The sequence below is a fragment of the Lactuca serriola genome, chromosome 3, assembly GCF_051521515.1.
Source record: "Lactuca serriola cultivar US96UC23 chromosome 3, Lser_US96UC23_V15, whole genome shotgun sequence".
NCBI lineage: Eukaryota > Viridiplantae > Streptophyta > Magnoliopsida > Asterales > Asteraceae > Lactuca > Lactuca serriola.
Genome location: NC_136410.1, coordinates 223,566,051 through 223,580,175, shown reverse-complemented (window position 1 = coordinate 223,580,175; position 14,125 = coordinate 223,566,051). Strand labels below are relative to the sequence as shown.

Here is a 14,125-nt window from a genome sequence, read left to right as displayed (position 1 = left end):
CCTGAAACTCAAGATCCGATCGTCATCGGTCGGCACAGCTTTTCTGACGGCTCTGCGCGACCCACAACCGGTCGCGCACCTGCTGAATCAACCCAGTAGTCTTGAGTATTACTTCAGTACTTCCCATGTCCCGATGTCCGACCTCATCCCAACAAATCGGGGTCCTACACCTCCGGCCATATAACATCTCAAATGGAGCTCGATCGATACTGGCATGATAACTGTTATTGTACGAAAACTATGCCAATGGGAGATATGGATCCCAACTCCCTCCAAAATCTAACATGCATGCCCGCAGCATATCCTCCAGTGTCTGGATCGTTCTGACACTCTGACCGTCGGTCTGGGGGTGATATGCCGTGCTAAAATGTAGCTGAGTGCCCAACTCCTCGTGGAATTTCTTCCAAAACCTAGATGTGAACCGAACATCACGTCAGACACTACCAACACAGGAACCCCATGTCTAGCCACTACCTCACGCACGTAAATATCTGCTAACTTCTCAGCGGATATACTTTCTGATATCGGAATGAAATGGGCACTCTTCGTTAGTCTATCAACAATCACCCATATGGCATCCACACCCCTCGACTTCCTTGGTAACTTCGTAATGAAGTCCATTGTGATCTCCTCCCACTTCCACATATGAATGGGTAGCGGTTGGACCTTACCATGAGGCCGTTGATGCTCGACTTTGACTATTCTACAAACCAAGCAATTTCCCGTTTCATGCATGGCCACCAATAACTCAGCCTCAAGTCCCTATACGTTTTTGTAGCCCATGGATGTATCGAGAACCTGGACTTATGCGCCTCCCCTAATAACCTTTGTCTCACTCCTCCAGTTGTCGGTACCCACACTCGACCACACTGCGTCAATAGGCCTCGGTTATCCTTAACAAACAAAGGGTATTTCCCTCGGATCCTTTCTACCTTCCAATTCTCTTTCTTTACTCCCTCAACTTGGGCCTCTTTGATCATCTCCAACAATGGAGAGATCACTGTCATCCTTAAACACACATCCATAATCGGGGAAACAGTCGTCTTACGGCTCAAAGCGTCGGCCACTACGTTGGCCTTCCCTGGGTGGTATAGAATCTCGCAATCATAGTCTTTTAGCACATCCAACCACCTTCTCTGGTGCATGTTGAGGTTATGTTGGTCCATCAAATACTTCAGACTCTTGTGGTTGGTGTAAATGGTGCACCGCACTCCATACAAGTAATGCCTCCAAATCTTGAGGGCAAACACCACCGCCCCAGTTCCATATCTTGAGTAGGGTAATTTGCCTCATGGGGCTTCAATTGTCGCGAGGCATATGCTATCACATGCCCTCTTTGCATCAGTACTGCACCAAACCCTGAAATCGATGCGTCACAGTACACCATCAGATCATTTAATCCATCAAGTAAAACAAGGATTGGAGCCTCGCACAGTCTTCGCCTCAAGGTCTTGAAGGCTAACTGCTGATTCGTACCCCACTGGAACGTCACATTCTTCTTGGTTAGCCGTGTCAATGGCACAAAAATCTTGGAGAAGTCCTGAATAAATCTCTAATAATAACCAGAAACAATTATTTTTCAATCTTTATCTACTCCTGAGAAGCTTATTGTCATACCACCCGAAGTTTCGTTAACTAAATCACATACTGAGGAGGTTCGAACTTCAGGCATTTTTACACACGTATCTAATACTGATGTAAATGTCAATATGGGTGAGGGAGAGTCTAACAAAGAAGTTGGTGCTACAACTCAAGGTATTCCTGCATCTTCGATAACTGATACTTTTGTGTCATTACCTCCTTTTATTGTTCCGAATACTACAAATTCACCTACCTTTGAAAACATTCTTCATCAACCTTTTACAACTCTTTTTCCATCTCAATCCATTGATTCACCAAAATCGATTCACCTGTTAAAAGTCCACCTGTTGTTGAAACTGATACTGGCAACGAAGGTTTTGGAGGCATGTTTGAAGCTTTGTAGTTTGATGATGAAGAATATAACTTTCCTGATCATATGTTGATGACGATGAAACAATTCAAGATTCTCAACAAGAAATTGAATTATATTCTTCAATCTCAAGCAGATTTGGGGAGTAGTTTGTCTGTGTCCAGTATGGAAGTTGATAATTTGTTGAAAACCTTCGAAGCAAAGGTGGTGAGTAAAGTTTCTGGAATGGTTCAAGACTCAGAGATTAGACTCTTGGAGAAGGTTGATCACAATGATCAGAATCATGAGTTAAGAGTGAATAATCTAGCTTCGATGTTTAGAGGGGAGGTGAAAGAATTCAAGCATTTGGTAAAGGAACGACATGTGTTATTTGTTTAGGATGTCAAGAAAGTTAGGGAGGATGTGAATTTGAAAATTCAGGAGCTTCGTCAGGATATGGGAAAGGAGATTACAATTGTACAAAGGGATTATGCTTCAATCAATCAAAAAGTTGACATTATTTGTGATGCTGTTACCAAATATGTCAAGTTGTACGAAGATCTGAGTCCTCAACGTACTCAACTTTCTACAACGGAAAAACAAAGTTTTATGGAAGTGCTCAAGCTGCTGAAGGAGCTAAAAGATTTAATTGTTAAACCAGTTTCATCTTCGTTGATTACTCCATAATTTTTGTCTCAGAAGTTCGTTCATTTTGAAGCCATTTTACACAAACAATTAGCTCCTCTTTCACACATTTCGAGCCTTCTTCCAACGAATGCCCCACCTGTTTTCACAGGGGTGCAAGGGGGGAGAAAAGAATGTTGGTGGCACGAAGGTTGGTGGTGAAGATTTGCATGCATATGCAAAGGTTGTTGGAACGGTGTTTTCTTCGAAGATTCCAATAACAAAACCAATCATCTCAACAGCTGGGCCAGTTACTTCGACTGTTATGACAACAACGCCAATTTCAATGAAGCCAATTTCAAGACCAATTTCCAAAGGAATTGTGATTGGGGAAAGTGGCAGCAGTTCGAAGCCTAAGGAAGTTGTGGATAATTCCTCAGTTAAAGACAAAGGCAAAACGGTTGTGGTCGTAAAGTCAAAGGAGGAAAAGAAAGCTGAAGCAGAGGCCGAGGTTGAAAAGCTACGAATTATGCAAAGCATTATGTGACTTCGTGCGAACGATCCACCTAGAATGAACAAGGGTGATCCTTCAAAGCATTACAACTATGAAACGGTAGAGTCGAAAGTTGCATATAATCATATGTATGCTTTCGAAAAGAAGCCAAAGCAAAGCTATGTTGTTCTCAACACAGACATGATTCAATTAGATTTTCCTATTAATGAGATGATGTTTATTATGGCTCAGTACAAAATTGCTGAAAAATTTGACAATGATGATGAATACACATACATGAAGATCAGATTTCATGCTGTACTTGGAAAGCTTCCAGAGGAGATTTGGTCACTAGTGAAGATAAAGAAGGTGATAAGTATAAAGAGGGATGTGTTATTCGAAAATATGATGCAAAATCTTCGCTTCACTGTTTCGAGGGCAAATGAGCAAGTTTGTGATTTCTCAGTGGCAGATTTTCCTTTGATGAACTTGTATGATCTAATACAAGTTGCATTGTTGTTAAAGGATAAAGATGCTTCATATCTTAGAGAAACTGATCCTGAAGTTTTTTGACTTGGGATGGCCCACATCAAGATTTTTATTGACAACTATTATGAGTGTTTAGCACTTATAGATGTTGAGTTGGCTACTACAAAGGGATTAACAGTAAAAGTGCAAATGGAACTTCCTTTAACTCGACCTGAGTTGAAGAAGTATGCAGACGGGGAAATTTGTTTAAAGTTGTTTGGCTTAGTCTTTGCTGGGAAGGATAAAAATGGAAAGTCTAAAAGATTTTTATTTAAAGCTTCTGAAGTGGAAAGATACACAACATCCCAATATACGAATTTCATTGTTCGTATGAATAGCTGCAAGAAGAATAACAAAGGAGATAAGAAGGAGCTGAAGAAGATTATCTCGTGGTACACTGAGATTCGAAGGGTTATGTTGTATGTTATACATATACTCTTGAATTGACAAAGGTCGACATTATTACAAAGGAGGAGATTGTAAGGGTCGAATTTAGTTGTAATATGTCGAAGTATTTTGTACCCTTCGTATGTTTGATAAGTTTATTTACTAAGGTGTATTTTGTACGAAGCTTAAGTGTCAATGCCTTAGTATTTTTTGTATGCTTTCACTGTTCCTATAAATATGGAACTTTACTAGAGTTAGATAAGAGTCTTTACAGAACCTGTCTATTTTTATCTATAAATGTTGAAAGCATAAATGAACAGAAACTAGATCTTATTTACATCGTTTGTTCAATCTGCATTCGTTTTACTCTGATTTTGATTAATACTTGATTCTATGATTCATCACAAGAAGCTCAAGATGCTAGAAAAACCATACATCATCAGAGAAACATAATCGCCGAAAAAATCATTAATCTTTTTGCCCAGGGAAAATAGAATTGCAAGAAAAATCATATATCATCGGAGAATCAAAATCGCCGTAGAAATCATAGATCGACAGAGAAGATGACGGATGTCGCTGAAGATGCCAAAGTCGTCAAAAAATCTATCCTTTTTAGTCAGAAACCTACAACATATAATACTGACAAACGATTAAGTTAACTGATTTATTTTACAATTAATACCTAAATATGTGGAAATACATATTAAAGCCATTGATATAAAATTCATCATTAGGCTGGTGGGTGTGGGCTCGGCAACCTCGACGCACACCGGGTCGACCCCTCGGCTCGCCGAGCTCGGCTCGGTTTCTCGATTAATATATTTCGAGTTTTGTTGACCAATGAGAAAGTGAGAAAGTGGGGTAGCTAGCAGTGACTATTTCCATTTAATTTTTCTTTCTTTCTTTCTTTCTTTTTTCAAAAAAAAAACTCCTATAAATACTGTAACATCCATAAATTTTAAACCCAATTTAAACTTTTTCGATCATAATATAAATCAAATAGTATTGCTTACAAATTGTTTTCAAATCAATATCCATCAGAGTGTCCCAAAGTCATAATGTAAGGATGAGGAGCGGTACGGTCACGCCTTCGCCTTGTCATGATCTCCTGAAGTACCTGAAACAATAAACTGAAACTGTAAGCCCGAGGGCTTAGTGAGCTACCCCCAAAATACCAATACCACACTGACAAAGCCATATCAGTAACAATCTATCAATCAATCAACATGCATACTATCCATCGGCCTGACTGGACCGCCCTACTGGGCCTACAGTTTATCTGAATCTATCCCGAGCCTTCGACATGACTGGTCCACCTCGTGGGCCTGCAGTCTCCCCGGACCGCTCATAGGGTATGTTGGCCTTCAGCACAAAGCAGGACGGCCTCAACCCAACCAACAAGCAAATAACCATGTGCGCATATCTATCATATACTGGCATATACAAACATCAAACATATCTATCACACTGATCATCAATCACATAATTCTCTCGTAACTGAAGTACCGACCTAGCAGGTCACTAACATGCTAATCCTTGTGGATCATAAGAGCATAACATGCTGTCTACTCTGATTCCGATCTAACAGATCATAACCACATGTAGCATATCATAACATCAACAACTAAAAGGGTCGGCCTTGCCGTAGACCCTATCGATATAGTGAGGATAACTCACCTTGCAAAATTCGACTCGGAAGATACGCTCCAACTCTCGGATCACCCAACACAGGCTCCACCACCTATGATCATAGTACAATATACTCATAAGTCCTTAGCCTTATAAGGTACTCCATAACCCACCAGTCAACCCCTGGTCAAAGTCAAAATCCTTAGTCAAGGTCAACAGTCCATGTTGACCCCAACTCGCCGAGTACCCTCGGCTACTCGCCGAGTTCCTTGAAGTACAATACAACTCACCGAGTCATCGCGGTGACTCATCGAGTTCCTTCAATTATCGTTTAAACTTTAAGGCCACCCGTCGAGTTCCCTCCTTGCAGCTCGACGGATACCCACGCATACATATCCAAGAGAAAACTCATCTGACTCGCCAAGTTGTTCTTCAACTCGTCGAATCTTATGGTAATCTTCATCGGACTCGCCGAGTTGTTCATCTAACTCGTCGAGTTCACGGCCATCTTCATGTGACTCGCCGAGTCAACCTTGCGATTCGCCGAGTCCATTCAGTCCTCTTTCCATACAGACTTGTTTTGAGCCATGCAACGGCTCCAAATCAAAGATCCAAGCTTCTAGGGCATGCTTATCACGTAAAGTTGCAAACTTTACGTGCATGCATGGCTTTAAAGGCGCTAAATGCCAAATCCAAGCTCTTAATGGGGCTTCATGCCCAAGAGGGACCTCAATCACGACCAAACCTGTAACTTTATGCTTCTAGAATCCGAGGAGGGTCCAGATCTGAAGTTACAACTTCAGATCTAGCCCATAACTCATCATACCAGCTTGAAAATCCATAAAAGCCCTAGAAACTCAACAAAAGGGAAAAAGGGAAGTAAGGATGGCACTTTGATACCTCCAAAGGATGCTAGCTGAGGTAAATCCTGCTTCCCACGCCTTCCTTGCTTCAATTCCTTTGCACTCCTAGCTTTCTTCCTCCAAGATTCTCTTTCTAAGCTTCAAACCCCACACAAAGGCACTCACACACGTATAAGGACTCTCAGGACTCTCTAGATCTATAAAGAGACCCAAGGGAGGCTGAGATCCCTTTAAATAGGGGTGCAAACCCCGAGATTTAGGGTTTCCTCTGCCAGCTCCTACTCGTCGAGTCCCAATATGGACTCGTCGAGTAGGTCACTTAACACGCGATCCCATCCCGCTGCTACTCGACGAGTAGGTCAACCAACTCGTCGAGTAGAGCTTAACCCAATAAATCTTATTTAAGCAATACCTGAGAATCGGGGCGTTACAAATACTACAACCATAAAACAATTTGACTCATCAAAATCAACTTACAACTCATATACACTCTCTCAAAATGTCGTCTTTGTCATCTTCATCCGACATGTTTGATGCCTTGCTTGAAACAACTATAGAGGTTATTTAGGAGGCGGAGCAGATGATCGAGAAACTACAAGAAGAAAATGCGGAGAATACACGCCAGAGGAAGAGAAGATACATACAAATATTTTGTGAGGTTGCTAATGATCGAATCATGCAAGATTACTTTGTGGATGACGCCAACTTTATAGGATATTATTTTCGTTGCCGGTTCCGTATGCATAAATCTCTGTTTTTTTGCGTATAGTCAACGACGTCACAACGACGTGTCCATTTTTTCAACACCGTCAAGATGCTAGAGGCACAATTGGTTTTAATCCTTTACAAAAATGCATTGCTGCACTTAGTCAATTCGCATATGTCACTTTCCCCGATGCACTAGAGGAGAACCTTAGGATGTTCGGACGTGTTGTACGAACTAGCCTTCATAAATTTTGTAAGTATGTCATAAGATTATATGGTCCACAATATCTGCGCAAAACTTCTTGTAGTGATATCCAACAATTGTATGCTCATCACTCAAACATGCACGACTTTCCTGGAATGTTAGGAAGCCTAGATTGCCTCCGCTGGGCATGGGGTTGTTGTCCGAATGCCCATAAAGGGCAATAAGCCCGAGACGATCATGATTATCCAACCGTTATACTTGAAGCGGTGACCTCACAAGATATGTGGATATGACATGCATTCCTTTGGCTCAACTGGCTCCCTTAATGACGTCAATGTTCTTAACATGTCTCTATTACTTGCTGACATGTACATCGGGACTGCACCCGACTCCTCTTTTCAAGTAGTTGGAACATTGTATAGGAACGAATATTATCTTGTGGATGGGATCTATCCAGAGCGTCCTTGTTTTGTGAAGTCATTGTCTTGTCCAAATGATTGCAAAAGGTTGAAGTTTAAGAGAGCTCAAGAGCAAACGAGAAAGGATGTTGAACGAGCATTTGGAGCTTTGAGAAAACGTTGACATATTCTTAAATATCCCGCGTCGTATATGGATGAGAAGAAAATGAGTGAGGTGATGTATGCTTGTATCATATTGCATAATATGATTCTCGAAGATGAAGGAAATGCAATATGTGAGTATAACGAAAATGAGATCGTTCCACCGACACAAGCTTTTGAGGTTGGAAGCGCAGAGTACACGTCGAGGAGGGCATTAGTTCATGATGTTGAGACGCATCATGTTCTTCGTAGGGACTTGACGGAACATATTTGGAACGTCAACCACATTGATCTTAATATGGAACTGGTTGACGATTTGGAAAGTCAATTTTCCGATGAAGATGTTATTTAGGTCTATCTAGGTTTGATAATTTTGGTTTGTATGTTTTTAGTTTTAAATTCTATTTTTTTGGTGTGTTTGTTGTTTTTTTGAATTTCTATATTTTTATTTTAAGTCTAATGAATTTTTTGTTTTTAAAAAATGCTATGTTTAAAATATTTATTTTGTATATTAAAAAAAGAAAGATAGCATGACAAGTGTGTCAACCCGCACCTAACAATTAATAAATTTTGATAAAGTATGGCAAGTGTCACGTATCGCTTATGTGGATCGTGACAAGTTAATCACTATAATTACGGATGATGATGATATGATGAGTTAGGTAATGTTTATTTTTTGTCTGCAGATCTGTGTGACCTCTTTTGTCTGCGCCGCGCAGACCACGCGCAGACATTAACCTTCACAGACTGTTTGTTTTTTTGAAGACTGCAGACCTAAAAATGTCTGCGCGCTCTCTTTTTGGCGCAGATGTAGACCAAAGTCTTCTAACATCTTCGGACATCTTCTAGCCTAAAAAAACATATACATATTTATTTTTTTTTTAAGTTTTTTTTTTTTTTTTTTTTTTTTTTTTTTTTTTAATTTATATTTTTTTCCAATTAATATTAATGATAAACAATTTGAAAAAAAAATTACAAAACTTAAAAAAAAACGGTTGACGATATAAACATGATATTTTTAACAAATTTATAAATAAAGATTTATTACAATAATAGTCGTTAAAGTTGTTTGTATAAATATGAAAAAAAATCATAATATATTCTTTTATTTTTTTGCCGAATTTTTTAAAATATTATTTAACATAGTATTGTCAATTTCTAGAGAAAATATTTATGGTACGTTTATAATGGATTTAATTAAAAAATCGAAGTTTATTTCCATCCATTTATGTATCAAATTCTTTGATCACTAATTATAATGTTTAGTTATAACTTTGCAACCAAAGTTGTTGGTTTTTATCAAATATATACGTTAATTGATACCATTTTTATTTTTATTTTTTATACAATAATACACAAAAATTGAACTAGATTCGTTAATTATTTATAATAAAGTCATAAAAATATTAAAAAATCAATTTGAAATTTAAAAAATTAGTTTATTTAGATATCAGTTTATTTTAGTAGCTCGCAGATATTAAAAAATAAACAGTCTTCTTTTTTCAGACTGAAAACGTTTGATCCACCTCTTCTACTGCAGATGTTCACATATATTTTGCTTAAAAAAACAAAAAACACTCTAATCTTAATCTTTATATGCCGACCGCGCCTAGCATATGAACACTAGCCTTACGGATGATGATGATCTGATGAATGAAGGGTGATGAATAATTTAGGGAAATGATCAAACGGCTAATATTTAGCAGCAAGTTAATCTCTATAATTAAATGATCTTTTTGAAGTAAAGGTTTTGTCGTTTTGATGATGTTTTATTTTTGGCCGGTTCCTCTTCACGATTGGGTTCTCATATAGAAGCAATCAATGCCAGTAGAGCTCAACCCTCACAAAGCCAAAGCAAACCAAAAATCAGATGGCTAGCTTTCTTCTCAACACCTTGAGAAACCCCAGTGTTTTCGCTTCCTCTTCCTCCAATGGTTTGTGATTTTTCTGTACAAAGTACACACACAAACACAACTTCCTCATATCATATATGGCTTACAACCTCATCCTGAAGTTGTGTTCTTTCTTTCAGGGTCTCTTCCAACTTCCAGTAATCAAGTATCTCAATCGGGGAAAGGAGGTCCAGTCATTATTGAGCTTCCCCTTAATCAAATTCGGAGACCTTTAATGCGTACAAGAGCTAATGATCCACAGAAGGTGCAAGAACTCATGGATAGTATTGCCCAAATTGGTCTTCAAGTACCCGTAAGCTCTCATTTCCATTCAATTTTCTTCATCTCCATCTAGGGTTTACAGTGAACTAGCTTTCTTCTCCTTTTTGTCGTTTAATTTTTCGCACTTAATCTGGTTTTAATTAAACCAGATACATGCTATGATGCTAACCTAGAAGTAAGTATCACTGCATCAAATCAAATCCGCTATCCAGGTTTCTTTTCGTGCATTTTTCTGATGACTTTTTGATGGATTCCGTGTAACTGCATATATCCCTTTCGGGAATCATTGATATTGCTCGTTTTCTTACACCCCACAAGATAAAGAAGGAAAAAAGAAGTTCCTTTTGTTATGTCATGCATAACAGAACAAACAAATGATCTTTTACTGTGTTTGGCATGTCTTGAACTAATATCAATGAGACAAAAATCATCCCAAAAAGGTGGAACAGAACTCTTATTCGATCTCTCATCTTGAAAATAGCCCAAAAAAGCTTGTTTGGTTTTGTCCCATTGAACAAGCTTATCATACTTATAGAAGTACAATGGTAAAAACGAAAATTTGAACTAGAATGTTTCATATGTGAGTAAATTTTAAAGATTTCTGATTCTCTTAGCTTCTCTTAAATAAGCATTTTTAGGAAGCTTCTATGTATATTTCCCTGCATTAATTGTAGTTCTATAGGGTTTATAGTTTTTTAGAACTTAATCGAGTATAATAGTATTTTTTTTTTTGTATTTTACATTAGGGAGGACTTAAGCTGCTTCTTTTTTCCATTGTGTTTTCTATATCATAACTCCTTTTTACCTGCAAGCACTTGTGTATTTTATATATTTATAAATAAATTATGTTAGTAGGTCTTGCTAACATTTTCTAGTCTTCCTTTCTCCGTGTTAATATTTATTTATTTTTCTGTTATGAGGTTCTTTGAGCCTATTTATGTGATTGGGATTAGTAAACATTTCTTGTAATACATGCAGATTGATGTGCTTGAGGTTGATGGAGCTTATTATGGTAAGGAACAATGAATGTAGATTTATATTTGAAAAAGGGATTTAATACAAACTCTCCATTTATCCTACAAGAATTGCAAAGTTTCATATGATACATGGTTTAAGGGAAATCTTTCAAATCTAATAATGATAAAGTAACTAAAGAAGCTCTGAACAGGATTTTCTGGATGTCATCGCTATGAGGCTCATCAGCGCTTAGGCCTTCCAACTATCCGTTGCAAGATACGTCGAGGAACTAAAGAAACCTTAAGGTTATCTTCAATTTACATGCAAATTGCAGAAAATAGCAACATACCTTTTATAGCAACATTGCTTAAATTTCTTTACCCATAATAGCAATTTATAACTTGAAACTTGTAAAATGCCTACGAGTTTAAATTAACATATTGGTATTATCCGTAAATAATGTAAGCATGTTGCTATTATAGGTAGGTAATTGTAAGTACATTGCTATAGGTTTACACATTGCCATAATTGGAAAAAAATTTGTAACTACCATGCTATAATGTGTAAAAATATGTAAGTATCAGTACGTTGCTATTTCCTTGCAATTTGACCATGATTTATTCCTCTCCTGGTTATTTTTTTTTTTTTTTTCTTATTCGATTTTATTTTCAATAGGCATCACCTTCGATGAGTTGGTAATGGTTGGGCCAATTGTTATTTGAGATGTCACATTGATGGTTTCATGTTCCATGCTTGTAAAAATATATCAAGTGTATCGTAAATAAGACGCATGTAGTTTGGTAGACATGTTATTACTATTGTGTTAATAATTAAATATTTGGTTTGTAATTATTGAATACAATGAATTGTGTTGTAAAGTACGTACTTAGGCTATGTTTGGCATCTCATGGTATGATTTTCGAATGTTGGTAAGAAAAATATTACAACTCCATGTGGTTAGTGGAATTGATTTTTGCAAAATACATTAAAATCAAACAACAAATAAATAGATCACGATTTATTGATAAACAAGCGGTTTATTATAATAGATCTCCTCCAAATCCATCTCATAAACGAGGGTGAGTACATAAAGTTGAATAGAAGAACATGTTATGTTCTCATTGAGAAAAAACCATAACCAAATAAAAACTAATATCAATCTCCTACTAACAATTTGTAGTTATAACGGACAAACAAAGAATCTGACAATTGGTTGAGATAATATACCTACTTCTGAAGTAATAGAAATAGAACAGTGTTCTTATATTCGACTTTATGTACTCACCCTTGTTTGTGAAATGGATTGGGAGTATATCTATTACGATAAATCGACGGTGTTTAAAGATCTATCGGGGCATGGTTGAAAGGAGAGAATGGTGAGCTTAGGGAATAATTGGACGATGAGTTTTTTTTTAATAAAATTAGTATTTGAGGGACTTTTTTTTATATAAAAAACTTCATAATTTTGTTGAAACACTAGTTAGAGAAACTTTAAAAAAAAATAACCTATAAGCAATCTTTTGTTTTAGCCAAACATGACAACATACAAACGTTTGGAAAACAAGCTAAATATGACTGACAAATATAAGATTCAACTTCAAAATTATCGTGGAATGCATGATACAGTTATGCGGGTTATCTCAAAATATAAATGATAAAATAGATAGAATATAAATGATAGTTTGTGACTTTGTGTAACATTTAGATTTAGGTGATGTTTGTTTTCGAAAAAGTAAAATGTATTCGGTATTTTTCCATGTCGACGGAATAAAATGTGGACAAAAAATCTTTTTCCATATCTTTAGTCTTTATAAAAAATTGTTTGTTTTTTAAAGTCTTTGTAAACAAAGACCGATGGTGATTAGAAAGAAGTCTTATCCGAAATTCTGTCCAAGGCAATTAGAAAGAAGTCTTATCCGAAATTCTACCATAAGGAGAGTTTATATAGGTGTTAGGAAGGTATTGGATTAGACAGGTATCTCTAAGATAACCATAATCCCTTTACTTCCTCCCTAAAAAAATCCAAGGCACCCTTAGAGCCCATGGAAACCCTAGAGATACTCTAGATTTCGTTTCCCTCCTTTTTAGAGAGGTTCTAGAACTGCCTAATGCTCAACTATTGAGTATTGTCATCTTTAGTCCCTGTACATTTAATTAATTCCTTTAAGCCCAAAAATAATTCCAAATTAATTTTTGATTAAATATTAATTAAACAATATGATTTCTAATTAATATATTATTTCCATAATGCATTAATAAATCATTTATTTTGATTTCTAATTAATTTATTAACCGAGTAATAAATTAATAAATCATTCTTCTCTCTCTTACAGTCATCATATTCAATTGTCAGGTTTGAAGGCAACGCAAAAGGACTGTGCTACTATAAATTCAAGTATATACCAATTATAGTTATGAGCTTAGACACCTAATCCAACAGTCTCCCACTTGGATAAGTGTAATAACTATAACTGTCAATATAACTACCAAATTGTAGCTACCAAAAGCCGTTGTCGAACTCTGACCCGGTCAGTGACATGTCCTAAGATAAGTGATCAAACATTCATCCATTATACAAGATATCATATGAACATGAGACATGGATTATAATCAATCTCCCTGTCCAAGATTTGTTTCCCGATTTCAGATTTATGACGACTGAAATCAGACAACTATTTGAACACATCAATTCAGTCCAGGCTTGGCAAAATCGCTTTAGATGTCATCATCAAATCATCAAGGGCCCCAAAGATATCGCTTTCCCGTTAGGGCAAAAGGAACGGATAAACTTTCGACTTATATGCTTGTACTATTTACTTATCAAATCACGCACAACAATACGTTTTATAACAGCAAGTTACTGGTGCGTTGACGTATTATCAGTGCACAGCTGACTCGTAAAACAACAACTCATATATCTCAATTTCAAGAATATAAGATATTATCGTCTCAAAATTACTCATGATAAAATCCATGAAGTAATTCTCCGAGCGTGGGTTTATCCAATACTTAAAATCCCCATTTTCAAGTACTCATGAACATTGCAACAAAACCATTGTTATGTCTAATC

General features: G+C 36.9%; 1 protein-coding gene across 1 annotated transcript; it reads left to right on the top strand.

The window, feature by feature from the left end:
* Positions 1–9,700: 9,700 nt before the first annotated feature.
* SRX (sulfiredoxin) lies at positions 9,701–11,949 on the top strand. The gene is made up of 5 exons (XM_079031815.1): positions 9,701–9,858; positions 9,957–10,129; positions 11,077–11,110; positions 11,267–11,360; positions 11,731–11,949. Exons 1-5 carry the CDS (start codon positions 9,795–9,797, stop codon positions 11,744–11,746), a joined length of 381 nt encoding a protein of 126 aa, XP_078887941.1. The 5' UTR covers positions 9,701–9,794; the 3' UTR covers positions 11,747–11,949.
* Positions 11,950–14,125: the final 2,176 nt, after the last annotated feature.